Source organism: Lathyrus oleraceus, chromosome 1 (genome assembly GCF_024323335.1).
Source record: "Lathyrus oleraceus cultivar Zhongwan6 chromosome 1, CAAS_Psat_ZW6_1.0, whole genome shotgun sequence".
Lineage (NCBI taxonomy): Eukaryota > Viridiplantae > Streptophyta > Magnoliopsida > Fabales > Fabaceae > Lathyrus > Lathyrus oleraceus.
The window spans coordinates 457,224,470-457,250,823 of record NC_066579.1 but is presented as its reverse complement, the minus strand read 5'-3'; the positions used below and the strand labels follow the sequence as shown (position 1 = coordinate 457,250,823).

The 26,354-nt window shown below is 37.4% G+C and overlaps 1 protein-coding gene across 1 annotated transcript; it reads right to left on the bottom strand.

The window, feature by feature from the left end:
- Positions 1-17,308: 17,308 nt before the first annotated feature.
- Positions 17,309-18,052, bottom strand: LOC127115303 (uncharacterized). The gene has a single exon (XM_051046881.1). It carries the CDS (start codon positions 18,050-18,052, stop codon positions 17,309-17,311), a length of 744 nt encoding a protein of 247 aa, XP_050902838.1.
- Positions 18,053-26,354: the final 8,302 nt, after the last annotated feature.

The window sequence follows — 26,354 nt, the reverse complement described above, 5'->3', positions numbered from 1 at the left end:
GATGTTTCCTAAAATGTCTTGACATTTTTACTTCATAAATAAGTTAAGATACAATATTCTTCAGGTACAAGGAAAACACTCAATAATATACTCGAGCTAAATCTTCAGAGAATCTTTAGATAAATCGTTAAAGAGAGTATATCTCACAAACAACTTAAGCTTGGTTATGCTGAATGTTGAAATAACATGTCGGGACATCTTGTTTAACATCTGTCAAATATACTTGTTTTTCCAAAATGCAGCCAATCACAATATGACATACCTAACAATCTCCCCCTTTGGTAAATTTTGGCTAAAACAATCTTTGCAACGGTCAATAATTAAGAGGGATAGAAACAAGAGGCAGGCGCAATAATTAAGAGGGAAAGAAAACATACAACATCCTTTTTCATATAGTCACCAGAGGCAGGCGCAACGAATAACATGCCTCATATTGTATAACACACCAGGAAAAAAAATTCCTTTTTATACAGGATGTTCGAACATTGTTCATGATATCATGAACACAAGTATCAGACGCTCCCCCTGAGTATTTGAACCAAGGACTTAGCTACCCCAAGGGTTACTCCCCCTTCATTCAAGCACATGATCCCCCTCAAGGAGCAAGAGGGACAAGAAGCATGAGCACAGAGCATACTTCTAGCATCACACATTCATACACACACACACTTACTCCACCTTTTTAGCCATAAAGTTGACAAAAAACCACATTAACCAAAACATCATTGTAAGTAGCACAAGGTCAAGAGAGTTTACAAACCAAAGAGCACTTATAAAATGCACAAAATAGAATCTAGGACACATCCCACAAAAGAAACAAAAGAGGAATCAACACATAAAAGAACTAGAGATCATTAATCTTCATCACTGCTGGCAGAATCTTCCTCATCACTTATATCAGACATGTCTTCATTTTCTACTTCTTCATCTATTCCATCACTTTTCAAACTACCTTCTTCTTCAGATAAATCCTTAATCAACATTTTAATCTTGCTTTTCCTTTCACTGCAGCTTTTTATAGTTTCATCCAAGGTCTTGCAGGTGTCTTTTAGCTCAGCTAGGATCTTTGTTCTATTAGTAGACCTTGAAGGAGTTTATCCAGATGTCATGATAGTGTCTGGGACATGTTTCCCAGTGAATAGTCTATAATGCAATGAGAGAGGAAGGTCCCTTTTGCATGTACTGTCAGAATTGATTAATATACTGGGGTGTTGACTCAGGATAACCCCACAGATCAAAGAAGGAAAAGATATTGGCATTTTCACAACATAAGAGGCAGCATGCTTCATAGTTTGATAAAAAACATAGGATCCAAAGTCAAAGTTTGACTTGGTCCCAACAATAATATGAGCGTTGTGATTATCTTGGAAAATATCAGCTAAGTGATTTTAGGCCTTCATAACAGTGGAGTATGGTTCCATAATGGTGGTCATTTGATCAGTGGAAATAGTGGAATATATCTATTAAAGGATGGTAGAGCCAAGGGTGATCCATAATTAATGCTCGGCATCAGTAGCATCAGTTAGTGGTGTCTTTCCCTTAGAGGGAACAATATGATACAGAACCCGGTGATAATGGAAAACCTTGGCCCATGTTCCATATTGGTCCTTCTACATATTAAGCACAATAGGAATGTGGTTCCAAATGTTGGAAAAACCAAGAGTATGATGAAAATCCATTTTGGAGAAAACCGATGAGGAAAGAGGGATCTCGGACATGAAAGAATCGTGATTGAAAGAGGGAGTGTGTCTGTTGTAATCTCCGGTGTCATTGTTATAGGACTGATACATGACATGCGTGGAGGAAAAGCCTGAACGGAGGATATAGAGACTGTCACGGTTGTGGCTGCGCTAAGAGTATGTTCACACATCGGTTGTTGCGACAGTGTAGAAAGAACGGCGGTGAGGTGATGGTTAATGTGTCGCGTATATAACAAAGGTGCGGAGGTGGTTGCGGTTTCTAGGTTTGAGAGAGAGGGTAATCGATTAAGGTAATACCATATAAAATAATTAGAATGCTTTCCTTTTTCATTCATGTAAGTAGAATATATATATATATATATATATATATATATATAGAGAGAGAGAGAGAGAGATAGATAACGTTTGGTCAACTATCTAATTATAATATAGAATAACTACAAAAAAACTAATTATTATAAATTATAATAAAATATTCTATTTTATCACTAAGATGATATATCAAGACTTCTAATTAATCAAGAGATATACTAATTGATTTAATACACAATTTCATTGATGTTTACATCCAAAATATATTTGAATAGTTGTGAAATTTTGTGACTACTCTTATAACTAATTTGTAGCTTCATGAGATAAAATAATAGAAAACAAAGTTTTCTTACTTTTACACAATTTCTTTCTGGATCAAAGTTTTCCTAGTTGCATATTTATGAGATCTTAATTTGTTGGATGTTGCGGTGACTCCATAATATATTTTTGGTGTAATAAGGAGTATGGGATATTTCAAGGCTCCTAGTATATAAGGACTTTATTCTTATCCAAAATAGAAGATTGATGATGTGAAGGTATGAAGTTCTTCTGATACGGTGGTGCAGGGCTTCGATATAGCAAAGGTTGAGTATACTTGCAAGGTTAGTACTTCAACGTTCAAGTGATTAAAGTCAAAGAAGTTTAACTTCAAAGAATGAATGAAAATTATATGCCATGGCACATGGACGAGCTTATATATGATGGACGGTTAAAATTCTTCTTAATAGGTCTGACATGAAATACCGGATACCGTAGGATTAAATTTGATGGATGATAATGAGCGAGTGTTCTGGATATGATGTGGAGTCCTCTAGCAAAGGTCAAATTGTTCATCATTCTCTTGCGAGGGTATTGTGCATTGGGCTTTTGGTAAAGGGCTTATCTTGTTGGGCTATTTGTCTAGCTCAAAAGAGTTAACCCCCTCTCCCATGTCCTTGCTACCATGTATGAAGTTAGGATTCTGATGAAATATTTGAGATCGGCCTCTAGAACGATCTTTTTTCTGTCTCGATGCGCCAATGCAAGTCCTTATCTTGAAGATTGAGCCGAAGACGTGTTTAGTGGGAAGAGGAGATGTCAGGAACATGCACATTAAATGCTTGCCTTATAACTGGAATGTTTTTTAGTTTAACTTCTCCACTTGGCCCTAGGTTTCAAGGGACAAAGGTGATGCCTTTAGAGCACTCAAGTGTAGTGAAAATATCGAGGCAAAATCTAGACTGTTGGTTGTGCTTGTGCGCTTTCCTTGATTTTGGGTTGCAAATCGTAGGGTCACCTAATGCTAATATTTAAACGCCCAAAAGGATTAACCTAGTTCTGTTTTTTTGCTTTATTTGTTTGTTCAGCCTTCAATCTTTTTGTTTCCTCATTGTTGTACTCAACCCAAACTTGTTTTTTGTCCTCCTTCTTCCCAACCTTTCTTTCTCTATTTTGACAATATTCTGGGAGTTCATGTGATTCGATATCCTCATACATCAAACGATGTGGTTCTTAAAGGTAATGATATTGATTCCTCGTTTTACTGTTTTTGTTTGTCAATCGGTAGGCTTCATAGTATGGTTTGTAATGGAAAGCCAAAGGTGGTCGTTGTTGTTCAAGAGGAAGGTATTTTGGTGGCACTGGTCTTAATAAAGTTGATAGGGGTTTTTCTTTCTCAACTTTTTCTTTAACAAATCTAAAGCGGGTAGACGACTATAAGCGAGAACCAAAGGCCCAAACTTATATTAGGGCACACCAATGTGCTTTCCGTTGCGACCCATATGATAATGAAGTTATGCAGTGGATAGAATTTGAACCAACATGTTTATGTTTACAATCGTTTTGTTTATCTGTTGATAATGAAGCGAGAATACATTAAGGTAGTGGGAATCAACCATATGGCAATCACCTCCTTTGCAACTGCATTCTGTGAGGTGGGCTTAGGTCAAAGTATTTCAATATTGGTATGAATACAAGAGGGGTATGACTTTGACACTCTAATTTCATCTTTTCACATCCAACATACCTCGGTATATTCGAAATGGGTTAAGGTTTTCTCTCCCTTAGGCAATTTAGGAACATGTTAGAAGTATATTTTGATAGCACGAAAAATTTTAACGGTCGATATTAACTTGTCACACCCCTCACTAAGATTTCTCATGAGAGTACCTGTAAGACCCACCTCGGCGTTCCCTCAAGGTGTAATGACAAATTTCCTAAGTTCTAGCGTCAAAACCATTTCTTGGTAGAGTCGAGGACATGCATTTGTTTGTCCAATGATTTGCCTCAGGAGGAGGCATATTTGAATAATAAGCTTACAACTTTCTATGAAGGTCTTGGCTTTGATGACGATGTCGAGCCCTTTAGTAGTAGACCTAAGAAGCGGAATAGGTGGTATATTTATGACCTGTCTACTAGTGGAAGCAACCACTAGGAAGGAGAGGAAAAGTTTACCTCATATCCCTACAGTTATACCTATACCCCTATATTTTGTTAAAAATGTCAATTTTACCCTTGTTTGTTTTTAACCAATTTACCATTTCACTTTTAACCACTCAATTGAGACTTCCAAAAATTGCACCCTTCAGTCTCATACCGGAACACATTGGAAAAGACTTCTGGTATATATTTTTTCTTAACCGGAACACTTTGTGAAAGACATCTGGTTTAGTGTGAAACATGTTCCGGAACACTTACTTGAAAAGTTCCAATTTAGTTTTAAAAAAGTACCATTTTGGAATACTTAACATATGTGTTTCAGTTAACACAATAATATATACTGAAACTCTCTCCTAAAGAGTTCCGGTGTGTTACTTATGTGTTCCATAACTCTTCTATGAAGTCTTCCGGTTTGCACTTTTAATTTTATTTTATTTTGACAATTTTCTATTGTGCAGGTATAGAAATTCTTCCCCAAATAAGTGTAGATACTTCTGGTGCTTTTTCAACTACTCAAAGATTTGGTACACAAGAAAAGGTGATAAGGTGGATTAAAGAGGTTGGAGTCCATAATAAAGTAATTGTTATTATCACTCGTTCAGATACTGAAATAGGCAAGAGAGGGAGAAGTAGCAAATTAATATTTGGTTGTGATAAAGGTGGGAAATACAAGGATGCTGATAGTGGAACCCAAAGTGTGGCCAAAAAATATGGATGCCCATTTAAAATCAGGTCGACTCCGGCGAAAGATGGGCCTGGATGGAAGATTGATGTAAAATATGGAGTCCATAACCATGGTTTACCTGATATATTATAAGGTCATTCCTTTGTTGGTAGGTTGACCACAAATGAGAAGCAACATGTTGTTGATTTGACAAAGAGACATGTACCACCTAGACACATATTGCTTTCCTTGCAAGACTGAGATCCAGAGAATGTCACTCGAATCATACAAATATACAAGCATAAGAGTATGATAGAAAAAGAGATAAGAGGTCCTAGAAGTGAGATACAGTATTTGTTTAAGCTTATTGAGGATACATGCTATGTGTATTGGAGTAGAAAAGAGAGATGAATCGGAACTTATGAGAGAGATATTTTGGACCCATCTTGATTCAGTTAAGTAGTTGAATATTTTTCCTATTGTGTTGGTTATGGACAACACCTACAAGACAGACAAATATAGACAACCTTTGTTTGAAATTGTTGGAATGACATCAACCGAGTTGACTTTTTTGTCGCATTTGCATATATGGAGTTTGAGCAGACATAAAATTTTTGTTAGGTATTGGAGAAAATTAAAGAATTGTTTGTGAAGAAATATTTGTGTCCACAAGTGATTTTGAAAGATAGAGATCTTGCTTTGATGAAAGCAATTGAAATTTTGTTTCCTAGGTCGATTAATTTTCTATGTAGATTTCACATTAACAAAAATGTTGGTGCAAAATGAAAGCAATATGTGGTAAATGACATGCAAAAGACGATTGACATATTATGGATGGAAGTAATTTGGGCTAGTGATGAGGTTGAGTATGACCAACGTTTGAATTAACTTGAGCAAGCATGTATTGATTTTAATGGATTTACTAATTATGTGAAAGACACATGGTTGACTCCACATAGACAGAGATTTGTTGGAGCATGGATTAATCGAGTGTTACATTTGGGTAACACGATGACTAATTGGTATGTGTTATATTTTTTACTATGTATTTTTTTTAACATGTGTTATTTTTAATGTTTTCAATATGTGTTATTTTTAGGGTTGAATCTGCTCATTGGAAGTTAAAGCAGATTTTGGGAAACAGTATAGCTGACATGGTCAAATGTTGGGAAGCTATGAATAACAACTTGAGGTTATAACTTGGAAATATTATAGCTCCTTTTCAAAAAAGTTTTTAGAAGTTGAGCATGCGCACATAAGTCCATTTTATGGTAGTTTGCGTGGTTTAGTGTCTCGAGTTGCTTTGAGACGTATTGCCGAAGAGTTATTGAGAGATGATTATGTTGGAACTAATAGGAAAATATGTGGTTGTACTCTTAGAACATCTTATGGGTTACTTTGTGCTTGTAAGTTAGGAAGATACACACTTCGTGGTATACCGATACCAATAGATGTTGTTTATGTTCATTGGAGGAAACTAAGTATGGAAGTTGAGTTAGGGGTAGATGCAGATGATGGATCAAAGGTGGATATCAGTTGTACAATATATGAATTGTGGAAACGGTTTAGGTCATTAGATGTTGTTTGGAAAAGGGCATTAAAAAGTAGGATTTGTGAACTTCCCTACCCCATAATGACTTCATTATGTCCACCACCTGAGAAATTAAAAACCAAATGAGGAGTGAAGAAGAAAGGAGAAAAACTAGTAGGATATGATGTTTATAGGGACCATTCGTATCATGAGTATGTTGATCAAGCATTTCAATCTTCACAAAGGTAATCTCAACTATCACAGACTTCGAAGAAGTTAAAATTATCAAAGAAGTAGCCACAATAAAAGAAACATTTCATTCTTCAATTTCCTAATCATATTAGGTTATACATTGAAGATGTAGTTAATGTTGAATCAAATGGAAATTGTGGATTTAGAGTCATTGTATCATTGCATGGATATGGTGAGGATGGTTGGTCAATGGCTCGCTGAGACATGGAGTTGGAAATAATAGACAACGAAAGATCAAGTTTGTATGACAACTTATTTTATAACCGGTTATCAGAAGTGAAAGAACCTTTGATGATAGAATCCTTTGGTCCACAGCCACCATAAAAATGGTTGACTCTACCAGATATAGGTTACTTGATAGCAAATCGCTATAATGTTGTACTTTTCTATTTAGGCAATCATTGCATGACTTTCTTTCCTGTGACAAGTTCACATTCACCAAATATCTCCATTTATCGCATTGTTTTTGTAAACCAAAACTATTGGATTGAGGTACGTATTTTGTTTTATATAACATATTGTTTTAATTATTTTACTTAGTTCACTTTATTAAATAAATGACTTAATGTTTTAATTATTTTTATGAGTTAAACATGAAAGAGGGGTTTTCGTTGCTACCCGTCACATTAGATTGGAAGAAGTTTCGTTGTTCAGCAGCAACGTCTTAGATGTTAAGATTTGCAGGATGTTTACAATATTGGCAATTACTTACTCCTATATTAGCATGAATATGTAATCAAAATATGAATATTATATCATGTCATTCAGTTTTAATACATTCAGTTCTAAAAGTTAATACATAAATCAATGTGAACGAGAAATATGCAAAGCTTCAAGTAAATCAGCAAATTGCGAGTCATCCTCTTCAGTATTAACTTGTCTGAGGTAACGATGAATCAATGTAAAAACACGAGTCCAATTAGGATCAGATGGTCCTGCTTCGTAAATAAGAACTGGGGATGGAACATACTGCCTGTATCTGAACTAATGTATACATTTGTCAAGCAAGTATGGAACAACTATGTCACCCCACTTCATACGCCCCATGTACAGACATGACTCATCAAATTGTGTCATACTCTATGATCCTCTAATGGACGTCGGCAGGTGTTAGCTCGTCTAAAATAGGTCGCAAGTCATCCACCTTCAGGATTCATTGCTTATAGGACCATCTCATCACTCGAGAAAGACCAAAATTATCAGTTGGTTTCCAATTCTCTCCTCTTTTTCCAACTGTTGGAAAATACTCGTGAATCCATCACTGTTATAATATAAAAACATAATAAACTAAATTAATATACTAAATAAAATTAATTAACATATAATAAACAAAATTAAATTAAATACATACAGTAGGATATCCATCGAGTTGCTTTCAACTGAACATAGAAGCATCTTCGAGGTATCTGTAAAGGGTAACCAATGTAGTTGCTCCCTAATTGTATCTTGAACATATCTCTAAGCCCGTAAAGAGTAAGAGATAGCATGCCTCGACAAGCGTAAAGGTCTTGTCGACAAAAGTTGTGGAACCCACCAACATCAGCAAATACGCCCTAGTCGCATATGCCCAGCTAGAAGAAGCTCTATATGCTATGAATAAATCATATAACCACTACAATTTATAGTAAGAACCCATGCAACTACGAACATATGTTTGTGCCTCACTCTGTGACACTCCTAAGTAATCAACAGCAAGTTCAATAGTAACCTCTTCAGTGACATCTTGAGGGCTCCAGAACACATCCCTGATGGGAAAGTGAAGCAGATAAGAGACGTCATCTAGAGTAATGCTCATCTCACCAAACGACATGTGAAATGAAAATGCCTCTAGATGATATCTCTCCACAAATATGGATACCAGGTTTGTGTCTATCTTCGTCAAACTGGTTCTCTGAAGTGAAGATAATCCATACCTAGAAACTCGATTCTCCATCTGTTATGGAAGAGCTTGTGGAATCCTCGATGTCAGCTTAAGTCTGTGTCCAACAACCTTTAACTCTTTCTTCGGGCCTCTCTCCTGAAAATAATTAAAACACATATTATAAAACATAATATAAAATATTCAAATATTATTCAAGATCAAATATATATCGTTTACTTACCTCACCAAACCATAAATATCGAGCAACATGATGCTCGTACTTTACCAAAAGAGATATATCGTACGACCCTCCTAAAAAGCCAATTGACTCTGTTGCGGATGTAGATGTGCCTCGTCCTAAACTATGATATGGAATCATATTGTCCTTGCATCGTCTTTGAACTACTATAAAAAAATTTAAAAATTTAAAATAAAATAAAAAATGCACCATAACACTTCTTAAAAGAGTTTTGGTGTGAGAATCAAACCACAAATCCGGAACACTTTTAAGAAGATTTCCGATGAAAGTAATGCAAAATCGGAAGTCCTTAAGAAGAGTTTCGGTTCAACAATTGAAAACTAGAACGAACTGAAACACTTACTAAATGTTTTCGAATATGTTAACTGTGAATCAGAAGACTTACTTTATGAGTTTCGATTTGCAATGATGAATGTGATGTTCCGAAAATCTTGAAGCGAAAGTGAAGTAAAAAATGGAAATTTCAAAAATATAGCTTATTTATATGATGGCTTTTTAGTCCAAAAAATTATAATATAGGGATAGAGGAATAATTTATGGGATACGGGGTAAAAATTTTGGAGGAGAGGCATAAAATTTTTGGTTTAAATGAGAACCTCCATGTTCTCTTAATCATTATGTATTGGGTGCTCCTATTAATTTTCCTTTGATTCTTATTGCATATAAGATAGTTTGTCTCAAAATGATGCTCCATATATGAAAAATGTCTATAAATACACCTTTATCGTTCGATTTCACGACTATGCCATCCACGGAGGAGGACTCTCTTAAACATGGTTCTGCCAATCCGATCTCTTCATTTCTTCCCTAGTTGAAATGACCCAAGGTACAAGTTCCCCCTACATGAAGGTAATCAAGCTCAAATCCAAAGGTCTTCTCGTCGGCCATTGGTCGAGGCCATCCCCATGTCATCATGGCCTCGTCTAGATGAGCTAGCAAAAGTTCATGATGACATGATGTCAATGATAACTTTTCACCCGTCGATTGCGTATTTAAGATACCACTGCTGGAAATCCCCCAAAATCTATGGATAATTTCAATCAATCTTGATGAACAAGATTGTTATCACCCGCACAATGACAATGAAAAAGAAAAGAACAATGGATAAAGAAAGAAAGTAAAGAACGATAAAGGAGAAGAATTAAATTCTACAGAGTTTCTCTGTGCCCATAAACTGTGGGAAACTTCTTATTCACTTTGCAACTGCAAAATACTATGAATACAAATGTTATGAATATTATATTCACTTCAGTACAAAAATAAGGGTTACTCCCCCTATTTATATATTTAGGTTAACTTGGACCTCAAGTCAAATCCCAAAATTATAAAAGCCCAAAATAGCTAACACTACTAAAATAGGCATAAGTCGAAATCATGTGTGAGGCAACATGTTTCGACACTTCGACACACTAACATAATTCAACACACTAGGTGGTTCGACATTTCCTTGTTCTGTCGAGAAACCTGCTTCGACACAAGCAATTACAATTCAACACACCACCTAATTCATTGTGTCTAAGCTATCTACATTTATCATAGCTCTTAGTCTTTTGAACACTTCGACATGCATTCCCTTCGTCATGATGTTTGCAATCTGATTCTCAATTCTGCAGTGTTTCACATTCATCTTCCCATCTGCTACCTACTCTCGAAGATAATGGAACCTCATCTCGATGTGCTTTCTTCGACCATGTGCTATCGGATTCTTCGCCAGATTGATAGCTGACATGATGTCGATCTTCATAGTAATTGCTCCATGACTCTTCGTTGTTATATCTTCGACCATATTCACCATCCACGTTGCTTGACATGCACAAAGAGAAGCAGATATGTACTCTGCTTCGCACGACAATAATGCCACTACTGGCTCCTTTCTCGAACTCCAAGCAACTGGTGCACCATCTAGCATAAACACATAGCTCGTTGTGGATTTTTGATCCTCAACATCACTACACAACCTCGAGTCGGTGTATCCCACTAATTTGCATTATTTTCCTTCATCAATTACAAGAAATAAAATGCCATAGTTGAGAGTTCCTTTCAAATACCTTAGTTTCCTCTTAGTCGCTGCTAGATGTGATACCTTTGGGTTCTGCATGAATCTACTCATCATACCTACATTGTATGCTAAGCCAGGCCTTGTATGACAAAGGTATCGAAGTGACCCAATAAGTCTTCTATATTGGGTTGGATCGACATCATCTGATTCTGAATCTTTCGACAATTATAATTTGGGCTCAGTTGGAGTTGAAGTTGGGTTGCAATGTTGCATCTCAAATTTCTTGAGTATTTCGCATGCATACCTTCTTTGGTGCATCATCAAACATCTACCACTCTTGTAGAAATTCAATGTCAAGGAAATATGAAATGTCACCCAGATCTGACATTTCGAATTCCTTGTTGAGATCGCCTTTGAAGTCTTCGATCTCCTTCTTGCAGCTACCTGTTATCAACAGGTCATCGTGTAACACGGTGGGAGAACTGACTTTAGTTAAATGTTGCGGATAGCAAGAGTCGCCACCGACTTTTATTTTATCCAAAAGGAAAGGACATAAAAGAACAGGAAAGACCTTAAAAAGATTTTGAGTTCGGGGGGTAGGTTATACAAAGGGAAGGTATTAGCACCCTTTATATCCATGGTTATCCATGGGCTCTTAGTTACTTAGCTCACTTTGTTTGTTTGCAAGAGTGTAGTGTGTGATTAGAAAAATTCCTTTAAGTACTTTGTAATGACCCTCGTATGGGTGTATACAAAGCCTAGTTTAGAAATTGTGAGGTGTAAAAGTAATTTTGAAAAGTGTGAGCAAGTAACTATGAGATACCTACCCTAGATTAAGTCTTTCGTGTTCTCGTATATTCTTTCAATGGTAAGACTGTCCCTATTATTAAGGAATAGGTAGTCATTACCTTGGATGTGTTTAAGGGACGGGCGTAGGGTCATCGTATGGTCAATGAAGGCAACATAAGGGGTGTCTTTAGCAACTCGTAGGGACTATCATCATATTTACCGAAGGGACAAGATCATTATATCGTAGGCAACCTCGTAGGGACTTGATCTTTTAAGTTTATAGGGACTTGATGATTTTTCTGTTTGAAGGGACTTTGCTTAAGACACCCCTATTTTCGAGGGACTTGACCATTTAAAGAAGGCGACCAAGAGGAATACCCTAGGAAGTACAGATGGCGATCAAAGATCGACTTACGTGTGTGAGTGTTATTTTTCAGATATTTGTCTTGAATTTAATTTTCTAAGTTCAATTATTTACAGTTAGTTTTTTGCACTCCCCAAATTACTACCCACGCAATAAATATTTACAAAAATAAAAGCAAGAAAAATAAATTCCTAAACTATTACATGGCTATGGGACAGATACATAATAATCAGGCGAGAAAGAATAAATTTACAACCTGTACATTTGTTCCTAATATTATAAATAAAACAAAATTAAAATAAGGAAAATAATGAAGCAAAAATAGAATAGATAAAAGCAAATAATAATAAAATAATAAATAAACAATGGTAATAAAGCAATAATAAAATAACAATAATAATAAAGTGATAATAAAAAGGTTAGAATTTTAAAAGAAATTATTTTAGGTTAAACAAGTTAGATTTTTTTAGAAGTTATTAGAAAAATATGAGTTTAAAATAAATTAGTAATAATAAAAGAATTTAAAATACATTAATGTACAAATTATAAAATAAAAGAGTTATATGAAAAATATTAAGTTAGTTATTTACAAAATAAATAAAGATTATAGAAAATATCAAATTATTAGATTAATAGGTTTATTATTATTATTCAATTAGAAAAATGGTCAATTAGATTTTATTTACAAAATATATAAGGATTTATTATTATAAGTAAGTAATAAAAAAAAAGTTATTAAAATAGTTAGTATTTATTATTTATTTACAAAAAATATAAAGGTTATAGAAAAATATTGAATAATTAATTTAATAGGTTTTCACGCCCTACATTACTAAACCACGCAGTTAATATAGGATCAATGGCAGGAATTTAAATGGCAGAAAAATAAAATGGCAGAAAATAAAACCCTAATTATTACAACGCTTTAGTGCAGTTACATAATAAAGATGGCGAAAAGTAAAACTGAAAATATTACAAGTTAAAACTTAAAATATTACAAGGGCGAAGTAGTTACAGTGTATGAATAACATAAATATGAGCGAAAATGGGAAATAATAATAAGGTTTGTTAAGGTTTAAGAAAAGGTTTATGGTTTAGAGGAAATAACACGATTAAAGTTTTAGGTTTGAAATTTAGAGTTTGTGGCGAAATTGTCAGGGTTTAGGAAAAATCAGGGTAATTAGTTATGAAAAAAAAATGTGCAGATCTAAATATATGTATATAAAAAAAATATGAATTAAAAAAAAACAACGGCGTTGCTAGCGCAAAATTGCGATCATCGCAACTGGATCGGATAACACAAATGTCACGCCTCATACACGTATATGTGAAAACGGCGTATTGACACGATCCGATCCGAAAACATAATCAAATTATAACATAAAATAGAAATATATATATATTTAACACACTAGTTACATATTATAAATTATATATTATATGATCCATATGCATTTTTATTAACAACAAAATTATTATTATATTATATTATATATTATGAGACATGTAAAACTTATATAAAAACAAACACATCAAATACATAATACAATGAACCAAATTATTATACATGTTATACTTATGTGCATAAAAAAGCAAAACGGCGATATCCTGATATATTTAACCAAACCGCATGTATCTGGAATACATAACACAGTCACACATATGAACATGTATTTGAAACACAATAACAAATATATCAACAAAATAGATAAAGTATATATCATATATAAACTATTACCAAACTGTGTGTACGATAGTATAGATCAGCCACTCTCAGTTTCTCTTTTTTGTTCTCTCTTTTTGCCTCTCTCTATCAGTCATGCTAGTAAATATATATAGGAACAAATTAGGTTAATGATAATGGGCCTAAGTTTATTTTGAAACCCAATATTAAATTAAAAACTGAATAAAGTTAAATAATTAAAATAGTTAAAATTAAAATAAAAACTAATTAACCTATTTATTTATTCTATACCCAATATAAAAATAAATAGACTCAAAAAAAAAAAAAATCGGGCACCAAAATGCTCGAAAAAATAAAATGAACACGTCAAAATAATCAGCGCGAAATAAATGACTCGGAAAAATACAGCGTTTGGTCGGATTTTGAAATAAAAATTATGACCGTTTAAACTGCTCAGACTGATCAACATATGACCAAAAATAGTCGTAAAAATATTTTTAGAATGTCAAATTAAACCACGTGAACCGCAGATTAATGTTACCGACATTTGCAAACTTAAACTTGACATTTTTTCGTTGACTAATTTTAGGCACAGTTAAAAAGTTAATTTGACCAGTCTGTTTGTAAATTCCGAGAAATTATTCCGGCTAATATTAAGACAGAAAAAAATGTTATGCTATGAAGATGATGCAAATGAATGTGAAACAAAAAATTGGTTAGAGTTAAAAATAGAGGGCAAATTTTGGGGTGCAACAGCTGCCCCTGTTCAATTTTCTGAAACCTGAGGAGTTAGATTGGCCTGTGTGCCATTCGTGACTTGGAAGGTTGAAGGGGATTGAACACAAAAGCCCAAAAATTTGCACTCGCCGGTGCATAAAGTAACACTGATGACTGGTTGTATATGCTTAAGTGGGCTTGAAGACGCCACTTGGAAGAACTGGAGATGGGCTTATAGATGCCATCCATAATATCAGGAGGTGATAATATCTTGATGTTGATACTGGATATTAGTACTAGGTCTTCGTATAGGCCGTCTCTGAATCGTATCTAAGAACATACTTTTAATTTAAGTGTCAGAACCAAATCTTCGTGGCGATTTCTTTCTGAATTAAGTATCAGCACTAGACCTTCGTATAGATCGTCTCTGAACTGTTTTGAATTGTTGAATAGACCAGTAGAAATAAATCTTCGTGATGATTATCTCTTCTGGAAATATCCTGGATTAGGGAATAGATCTTCGTATAGACCGTTTGCCTAATATCCAAGAACAAAAGAGTGTCAGGATGAAATCTCCTGAAAATATCCTGGACTAGGGAATAGATCTTCGTATAGACCGTTTGCCTACTATCCAAGAACAAAAGAATATCAGGATGAAATCTCCTGAAAATATCATGGACTAGGGAATAGATCTTCGTATAGACCGTTTGCCTACTATCCAAGGACACCTTGAGTAATGATTAAGTATCAGCACTAGATCTTCGTATAGATCGTTTCTGACCTGTTGTGAATTGTTGATAGTATTTTATCTGTATATAACCATCCTGCAAGGAAAAGGTTAGTTTATGCAATATGTATGCATGCATGGCATGGTGCATCTAAGTAAATGTATTATGCACTTATGAATATGCCATGGTATGATGTAAATGATGTATGTATGAATCATGCGGCCTGAAGCGTCCGGATATCTTTGTATAACAACTGCTGGCTAGGGAAAATAAATCCCGATTCGTTGCTGAAGAATATGAGGAACTCGTTCCCGTCTTGTTTGATAGTATAGTATTTGTCACTTCCCGTATTCGTTCGTCGTACTTCTATTGAAGGAATAAGTTCCTGAGTATCCCGACTGAGGATAAAAGAGATGGACATAAATTCAAGGGGAGACGTAATTCGAAGCATCTATAAAGATAGATTTGCTCTACTGGGGATTTGTAGTGGGGATGAACCGGCGAAGCTTCGTTGAACTACTACCCTCGTTCGTCCTTAGTAAATACTATTACTGCATTTTATGCATTTCTGGTAAACATCAATCGTATTCAAAAGCATACATACATTCAAACACAACCAATGGACGTTTTCGCTTATGTAAATAGAGTAAAAGTAAATCTGGATTCAAAGATGAAATTTTATTTATATCACAAAGTGACCTATACATAGGCAAGTTTGTACAAGGAGACAGAAATCCTAGTAAGAGGAATTCGTCGTAAATTTTTTATAAAACAAAGAAAACAGCTATGTGAAAAATGATCCTATTGAGTTTCAATTCTACTATTGCCATTATCTTCAAATATCTCATCTTCTGCTGTTGAGACAGAAACGATTGGATTGATCTTTATCTGTTTGAACTTGATTTAGGTAGCACCATCAGTTGAAGTTACATGAGTGATCCAAACGAGACATAGTCATACGCTTTAATCCCTAACTTTTGCCTGGATTGCCCTTTCAGGTTTTCAATCCACCGGAATACCCTTTTTTGCCCAAGCCGCCTTTTCAGGTTTTCGACTTGCCGGGTGTACATTTTTTTTATATATATCCCTAATTTTTGCCCGAACCCTTTTGGTTTGCCGGGATGCCCTTATTTTTGCCTAGGCCAGTCAACCTAGCGGGTCTCTTTTTATGCGTAGTATTTTTTAACTATGTCTGCGTTTACAGGCTGTGGAAAGTCTTCACCATCCATAGTAGTAAGCATCATGGCACCTCCTGAGAATACTCTTTTGACCACAAATGGTCCTTCATATGTAGGAGTCCACTTGCCCCTAGGATCACCCTGTGGTAGTATGATACGCTTGATTACCAAGTCACCAGCCTGATATACCTTTGGCTTAACCTTCTTATTGAAAGCTTTGATCATCCGTTTCTGGTACATCTGACCATGACAAACAGCTGCCAACCTCTTCTCATCAATCAAATTTATTTGGTCGAGTCGAGTCTGAATCCACTCATCTTCATCCAAGCCTGCATCCTTCATGATTCTTAAGGAAGGGATCTGAACTTCAATGGGCAGAACTGCTTCCATACCATAGACTAAGGAGAATGGGGTTGCCCCTGTTGAAGTACGTATTGTAGTACGATAACCATGAAGAGCAAATGGTAACATCTCGTGCCAATCCTTGTAAGTAACAGTCATCTTCTGTAGAATCTTCTTAATGTTCTTATTAGCAGCTTCTACTGCCCCATTCATCTTCGAACGATACGGAGAAGAGTTGTGATGCTTAATCTTGAACTGCATGCAGAGATCAGTAATCATGGTATTGTTCAGATTAGAGCCATTGTCTGTGATAATCCTTTCAGGGATGCCATACCTACATATGAGATTATTCTTAATGAATCGAGCCACAACATTCTTGGTAACAGATGCGAATGAGGATGCCTCTACCCACTTTGTAAAGTAATCAATAACAACTAGGATGAAACGATGCCCATTAGAAGCAGTAGGCTTGATCTCACCAATCATATCAATGCCCCACATGGCAAAAGGCTAAGGAGCAGTCAACACATTTAATGGAGCTGAAGGTATATGCACTTTATCAGCATAGATTTGACACTTGTGACATGTCCTGGAATGTTGATAGCAGTCAGCTTCCATGGTAGACCAATAGTATCCTGCTCTCAATATCTTCTTTGTCATAGTATGACCACTAGAATGAGTGCCAAAAATCCCATCATGCATGTCTTCCATAATCTCTGTTGCTTCCTTCTTATCCATACAACGAAGCAAAGTTGAATCATGATTGCGTTTGTACAAAATTCCATTACTCAAGAAGAACTTAGCAGAAAACCTCCTCAGAAACTTCTTATCTTTGACAGATGCCCCTTCAGGGAACTCCTGAGTTTCAAGATATCTTTTTACTTCATAGAACCAAGGCTTTTCCTCTCCTCCTTCAGTATCAATCTCATTGCAGTATGCAGGCTTCTCAAATCTATCAATAGTAATCTTGGGAGCTTCATCATCCCAGCTAATCTCAAACATAGATGCCATGGTGGCTAATGCATCTGCCAACTGATTCTCTCCTCGTGGAATGTGTCCAAAGGTAATCTCTTCAAAATGTGGGATCAAAGACAGCACATGCTCTCTGTAGGGAATAAGATTTTCATGCTTGGTATCCCAATCTCCTTTAATCTGACTCACTACCAGGGCTGAATCTCCATATACGTCCAGGAACTGAATTTTCATATCAATGGCAGCTTTGATGCCCAGGATACATGCCTCATACTCAGCCATGTTATTGGTACAATAGAAACAAAGTCTTGCAGTAATCGGGGTATGACAACCTTCAGGGGAAATGATCACAACACCAACACCATTACCAAGTGCATTAGAAGCTCCATCAAAAACCATAGTCCATCGGGATCCTTGTTCAGGTCCGTCATATTGTCCAGGTTCTTTGGTAATAATCATAATGTCTTCATCGGGGAATTCAAAACTCATTGACTGATAATCATCCACTGCCTGATGAGCCAAATGATCAGCTACAACACTTCCTTTAATGGCCTTCTGAGTAGTGTACTGTATATCATATTCTGTTAAGATCATTTGCCATCTCGCTATTCGTCCGGAGAGAGCAGGTTTCTCGAATATGTACTTGATTGGATCCATCTTCGAAATCAATAAGGTAGTATGAGTCAACATATACTGTCTTAGTCGGCGAGCAGCCCATGCCAAAGCGCAGCAAGTTTTCTCGAGCAGTGAGTATCTTGTTTCACAGTCGGTAAACTTTTTGCTAAGGTAGTATATTGCCTGTTCTTTTCGACCAGACTCGTCATGTTGCCCCAACACACACCCCATTGAGTTGTCTAATACTGTTAAGTACATAATCAAGGGTCTTCCATCAACTGGTGGCATCAAAATTGGAGGTTCTAGGAGATATCTCTTGATTTCATCAAAGGCTGTCTGGCACTCATCATTCCACTCCATTACCTGATCTTTCTTTAACAACTTGAAGATTGGTTCACAGGTAGCAGTTAATTGGGAAATAAATCTTGCAATGTAATTCAATCGTCCCAAGAAACCTCTAACTTCCTTCTCAGTACGGGGAGCTGGCATCTCTTGTATAGCTTTCACTTTTGCAGGGTCTACTTCAATACCTTTTCCACTGACAATGAAACCCAGGAGTTTACCAGACCTAACTCCAAAAGTACACTTGTTTGGGTTCAATCTCAATTTGTATTTCTTCAACCTTTCAAACAACTTATGCAGATGATCAAGGTGTTGCTCTTCATTCTGGGACCTGGCTATCATATCATCCACATATACCTCTATCTCATGATGAATCATATCGTGAAACAAAGCCACCATAGCACGCTGATATGTTGCCCCGGCATTCTTCAAACCAAATGGCATCACTTTATAGCAAAAGGTACCCCACTGTGTAACAAATGTAGTCTTCTCCATATCTTCAGGTGCCATCTTGATTTGATTGTAACCAGAGAAACCATCCATGAAAGAGAATACTTTATGCTGAGCAGTGTTGTCTACCAGAACATCAATATGAGGCAGTGGAAAGTCATCTTTGGGGCTGGCCTTATTCAAATCCCTGTAGTCTACACACATACGTACTTTACCATCTTTCTTAGGTACCGGTACCACATTTGCAACCCATTGAGGATAAGAAGTCACAGCTAAGAACCCTGCATCAAATTGTTTCATTACCTCTGCTTTAATCTTTTCTGACATTTCAGGACGCATGCGACGAACCTTCTGCTTCTTTGGACGACAATCTTCTTTTACCGGTAAACGGTGAACCACAATGTCCGTATCCAACCCTGGCATATCTTCATAGGACCAAGCAAAGATTTCCACAGAATCACGTAACATTTGAATTAATCTGCTCTTGACACCATCTTCTAATTCAGCTCCTATCTTGACCTCTTTCTTGTTTTCTTCAGTTCCCAGATTCACAACTTCGATTGGCTCTTCATGTGGCTGTATAGCTTTCTCTTCTTGTTGTAATAACCTAGCAAGCTCTACAGGTACTTCACAATCTTCATCCTTTCCATCTTCAGCTTGATAGATCGGATTCTCGAAATTATAATTGGCAATAGTAGAACTGTTATCAACAGGATCCAGAGTGGATGAGGATCTGCATTTTAGTGATGTGGGTGTGTGTAAGAACACATAGCTGATGAAAATAAAATGAAAGAAAAACAAAGAGCCCAATATTTACGAAAACGAAACGTCCATTGATTTTTATTGAATGAAGTATGCAAATGAAATGACATCCCGAAACAAGCATACCATTGTGCCCCGGGTAAGGCACAAGGCTTAAAAGTTTAATTGTTCAAACTAAAAATAACAACACAGTAATAGTATTTACTCCTGACTAAAGGAGATAGGAATAACGTCTTCAGTCTTCCAATTGTTGAGCCCATCACCCACAGTAGGAAAAATCCAGTTATCCAGATTGTAGTCTTCATTATAGTCACCCACAGCATTGATTTGATCTTTCATGTTCCCTGGATTGGTGATACGAACAGCACGAGCACGACGAACAGCCTTCTGGGACTCTGCAGTGAAACCCAAACCAAACTTGTCAGACTTGTAAGGAATGTCGGGAAGCTGACCCCAAATAGTGCAACCACCTTCTTCAACCACAGCTCTAGCATCTTTGAGGGAAGCCATTGTAGGAGGTACTCTGGTAACCACAGGAACTCTTTTAACCACAGGAGGAGCTTCAGTAGCGGGAACGACCCAAGGAACTACTTCAAATGTCTGGCAAGGAGTCTCAACATATTCACCTTCCACTTCAACATACTTAAATGTATTCACATGACTGACCATATATTCTTCCTCTCCATAAACAGTTACGATCTTTCCCTTCACTGGATATCTCAACTTCTGATGTAGAGTGGAGGTCACAGCACCTGCCCCGTGGATCCAGGGGCGCCCAAGCAAACAAGAGTACGCAGGACGAATATCCATTACATAGAAGGTAGAATCGAAGACTTGAGAGCCTACTTTGATCGGGAGATCTATTTCTCCATGCACCACTCTTCTTGAACCATCAAAGGCTCTCACCACTATATTACTTGATCTTAACACAGCATCTTCAGGACTGAGCTTGTTCAGAACCTCTTTGGGAAGTACATTCAATGAAGAGCCATTGTCTATCAACACATGAGACAAGGTAGTGCCCCTACATTCAATGGAGATATGTAAAGCTCTGTTATGGTTTCTTTTGGCAGGAGTCAAGTCAGCATCAGAAAAACCTAACCCATTATCATAAGTCAGATGTGCAACACAATTTTCAAATTGATCCACAGAAATTTCATTTGGTACATGAGCAGTCCTTAAGAATTTGATCAAGGCTTTAGCATGAGCCTCAGAACACAGCAACAAAGACAACATGGAAATTTTGGAGGGAGTATGCCCCAACTGGTCAACAATATCATAATCACTCTTACGAATGATCTTCAGCACTTCTTCCATCTGTTTAGAGAGATTTTCAGCAGTCGGTGCTTCAGCTTGCACAGGTTCAACCACAGGACCTTTGCCTCGAGCATCAGTACTTGGCTCAGAAGTGGAGGTAGTAGTTGGAAGAACTGTATTTTTTGAGGTAGCTGGAGGAGAGAAAATTCTTCCACTTCTGGTGATCTTACTAGATCCAGCAATATTATCAACATCAAGGTTATCATCAGTAACAGGTGTATCAGTCAAAGGTTCCTGCTTAACACCATGGATATAAACATCAGAACCGTAATTCCAGGGTATAGCTTTATCAGAAGTATAAGGAATAGGGCCAGGAGTGGTAATAATCATGGGAGGCACTCTAACTTCAGCAACAGTCTTCACCAGGCCTTCAGCAGTAATTTTGATAGGACCCTTGGAAGTGATCTTGACAGGGCCTTTGGAGGTAATCTTCACTGGCACTTTATCAACCATATCCACATCTTCAAACTTCTTACCTCGAGTTAGGTGTTCACACATACTTTCCACAGAAGGAGTTCTCTCAAACAATATAGTGTAATTGTCCATGAGGCGTTGAATACCATCTTTCAACTTCCAGCAGCTATCAGGTTTGTAGGCACAATAAAAACAGTCTTCGTTGCAACCTGGAAAGAATCCAGCCTGCACCAGCTTCTTCTTGATAATAGATAAGGGAGTAGTCACATCTGCTACTGAGGAAACATATGAAACTTCATCAACAGCATTAACAGTCTTCTCATGATTGGGCATGGGAGCAGTAATCACATTTGGAGTCCCAGGAGGGTCAAATTCAATCTCCCCAGCTTCAATCATATCTTGAATCTTATTTTTCAGCACCCAGCAATTGTTGGTGTCATGTCCCGGACAATTAGAATGATAGGCACATCGTGCATTAGGATTGTACCGAGGAGAGGAAGTATTAGGATTCTGAGGAGGGTCCTTCAAAGTAATGAGTTCCCCTTTCAACATGTGTTGCAAGGCTTGGGCCAGTGACATGTTGATCTTGGTGAATTGTCTTCTAGGCTTCTGTTGATTACTCTGTGGTAGCTCTGGTGTTGCAGGAGTAGGATTAGAAATGTGAACTGCTCCTACGGATTGGTGACTTCTGTTACGGCCAGGTTGACCATACACAGCATTAGACTCCTTCTTTCCACTAGGGGGCTTCTTTGCAGTGCTTGATGAAGAGGCACCCACCTGTATCTTACCACTTCTTATGCCACTTTCCACACGCTCTCCAGTCATTATCAGCTCAGTGAAACCAGATGATGAGCTTCCAATGAGGTGACTATAGAAAGGACTATTCAGCGTACTCATAAACATATCCACTAGCTCCCTGTCAGTCAGAGGAGGTTGAACTCTGCCAGCCAGGTCTCTCCATTTCTGGGCATACTCCTTGAAATTCTCCTTAGCACCCATTGACATGCTTTGTAGCTGCATGCGAGTAGGTGCTAAATCAGCATTGTATTGGTATTGCCTGTAGAAGGCCTCAGCAAGATCATTCCAATCACGGATATTGACACTCTCCAATTGATAGTACCATTCCAATTGAGCTCCAGACAAGCTCTCTTGGAAGAAATGAATCCATAACTTCTTATCAGCAGTATGTGGTTGAATCCTCCGGACATAGGATCTTAAATGCAGCTTGGGACATGAGACACCATCATACACCACAAAAGCAGGAACCTTGAAACCAATAGGTATAACCACTCCAGATATTAAACTCAGATCTTCAAAATCCAGCCCAGAAGATTTTTGTAACTCCATAGCATTCATTCTATCCACCAGCATCTTGTACTTATCTTCATTAGGATCATGATAATAATTTGCTTCAGAATCAGAATCTCCCACAGTATCATGGAGACTACCTCCCTCTTTCTCAGAATTTTCAGACTCATAATCATCAACCTGTTCCTTTGTCTTGATAGGGCCTCTGAATCTTCTTCCCAGATTGATAAGGCCTCCTGATCTTCTAGTCTTCTTCTTCTTCTTAGCCAGCAATGTCTTCAACTCATCTTGCCCCTTGGACAAGTTCAGAATCAACTCTTGGAATTGTGCATTCTGAGCCTGGAGATCTTTGACAGTCTGTTCAAGAGCCATTTCTGAGGTAAACAGCGAGAAGATAAGATACCTGTTCATAAGAAACCTGTGATGCAATAATATGGTATGTAGATGCTTATGCAATGTTTTCAAGGACCGTAGGATTTAAATTTGTTTAAACCACCAAAAAGTAAACTTTTATTAGTAATAAACTTGTTTGCCCCTTGGGCTTACAATAAAAATGAAATGAATACAAAAAATGGGGTTTTAAGTCTCCCATGGACGTTTCCTCTTTGTGTTGAGGTATGAGTTGAGATTCCGCTCCTCGTGAAGTTGTTTTGTTAGCTCCAGGATTCTTTCCTGACTTGCCTTGTAATGAGTCTCAAAAGTATCTCTTTGCTCCTTCAACTGGATCCAGGACCTCTGTAACTCTTCCATGTCAGTGGGCATGTCTGGATGAAGAATGATGTAAGAAGTATCTCCTTCAGCAACAGGCTCCATGGTAACTGGCAGGATAGCAGGATATGGCATCATAAGAGTCTGAGCACGAGATCGTACCCATCTGAGATATGGTTCCATAGGAATAGTGTACTTGGGTTCCAGAGTCTTGCTGTCAACCTTGTTCACTTTACCCCATGCTCGTATGAACCTTTGACGGTAACCTTGAAGATCGTTGTCGTAGTCGAACACAATACCCTGAATAAGCATGTCATGAGGACCATCAGTCCGAGCGTAACCAAACTGACGTAGAGCTAAAGAAGGGTTGTAGGTAATGCCCCCTCTTATGCCAAGGAGTGGCACATTAGGGAACTCCCCACAACGGTCAATGATGGTAACATTCTCCATAGATCTAGAGCACCAATGAATATCTGAATGAGAAAGTGACATAATCCTCTTGGACCACCTGAACCCTTGTTCATTCTTCATCACTGATCGAGGAAGGTGAGAAATAAACCACCTAGATAATAGAGGTATGCAACACATCAGAGTTCCTCGTGCCTTCGTAGTACGGGTATGAAGAGAGTGTAAGATGTCTCCAAGTAATGTAGGCACTGGATTGCGAGTCAGAAATATGTTGATGGCGTGTACGTCTATGAACTGGTCTGGATTGGGGAACAGTACTAAGCCATAAATCAATAGGGCTAAGATCTCCTCAAAAGCATCATAACTCATAGCCTTCAGGAATACTTGAGCTTTCTCCATCAATACCTTAGCAAGAATACCCTTAACTCCACTCCTTGTTTCTAGGACAATGTCTGATTTCTTTAAATGTAAGGCTGCAGCAATGACTTCAGGTTTAGGCTCTTTTTCCAAGCCTGTGAAGGGTTTCTGATCAAGAATAGGTATACCCAGAAGCTTGGAGAACTCTTCCATTGTAGGAACCAGCTGATAGTCGGGAAATGTGAAGCAATGATGTTTAGGGTCAAAGAACTGAAACAGGACACTCATCATGTCTTCATTGAACCCTGAAGTGACTAGATCCAGTAGGTGACCATGCCTCTTGATGAACTGGGAGTTTTCAGAAACTTGAGAGACCAATTCCTTAAGCTTAGGAGGTATTCCTACAAAGTTGATCCGGATAGTATTCCTACGAGCAGAAGCCATGACCTGCAACAAAGAACAAAGATAAATCCTTTGGTCCTTGAAATGGTTAGTGAAAATGCTATGCTTATGATGCATGATGATGCTATGATGTTATGCTCAATCACAAACATGTGGCACACACAAACAAGTCACACAATAGCCCTAGGTTTGAAGGCTTGCATGAGGTTTAAAGGTAAGTACCCTCCCCTGAAGTTTAGTTGATTCATCCTGTCCTACAAAAGTAACCAGGTTCTAAGGGATCTCAAAATCATTGATCCTTCACAAGGGTGGTTGTTCAGTAGGCAACTTACTTGCCAACCAAAACCCTCCAAGTTTAGGATCTCAATGAGTGTAGTATCGAGTATCAACCAACTTCAGTCTTCACCAAAGCCGGTTATCTCACTACTTTCTAAAGGCCAAGATGGGATGACTAGGGTTTTAAAAGTCAGTTAGTGTATTGACAACATATGGCAGCCTCATATTATCCTCAACTTGCTTAAGGAACATAAGCACCAACCAAGAAGTCACACTAACTATGGCCACCAGATCAACCATATCGATATACGCCGTACAGTTTCCTTGGTCTATTGCCATTTACCTAAGGTACACTAGATCCGGGTTAGGGTCTTTCACACATAAGAGCACCCAACAGATAAGTATAAAGCAAACAAGGCAAACAATTTTAAAGTGATCTAATTCCTAAGGGTACCCCTCTTTTATTAAGTCCCCAGCAGAGTCGCCAGTTCTGTAACACGGTGGGAGAACTGACTTTAGTTAAATGTTGCGGATAGCAAGAGTCGCCACCGACTTTTATTTTATCCAAAAGGAAAGGACATAAAAGAACAGGAAAGACCTTAAAAAGATTTTGAGTTCGGGGGGTAGGTTATACAAAGGGAAGGTATTAGCACCCTTTATATCCATGGTTATCCATGGGCTCTTAGTTACTTAGCTCACTTTGTTTGTTTGCAAGAGTGTAGTGTGTGATTAGAAAAATTCCTTTAAGTACTTTGTAATGACCCTCGTATGGGTGTATACAAAGCCTAGTTTAGAAATTGTGAGGTGTAAAAGTAATTTTGAAAAGTGTGAGCAAGTAACTATGAGATACCTACCCTAGATTAAGTCTTTCGTGTTCTCGTATATTCTTTCAATGGTAAGACTGTCCCTATTATTAAGGAATAGGTAGTCATTACCTTGGATGTGTTTAAGGGACGGGCGTAGGGTCATCGTATGGTCAATGAAGGCAACATAAGGGGTGTCTTTAGCAACTCGTAGGGACTATCATCATATTTACCGAAGGGACAAGATCATTATATCGTAGGCAACCTCGTAGGGACTTGATCTTTTAAGTTTATAGGGACTTGATGATTTTTCTGTTTGAAGGGACTTTGCTTAAGACACCCCTATTTTCGAGGGACTTGACCATTTAAAGAAGGCAACCAAGAGGAATACCCTAGGAAGTACAGATGGCGATCAAAGATCG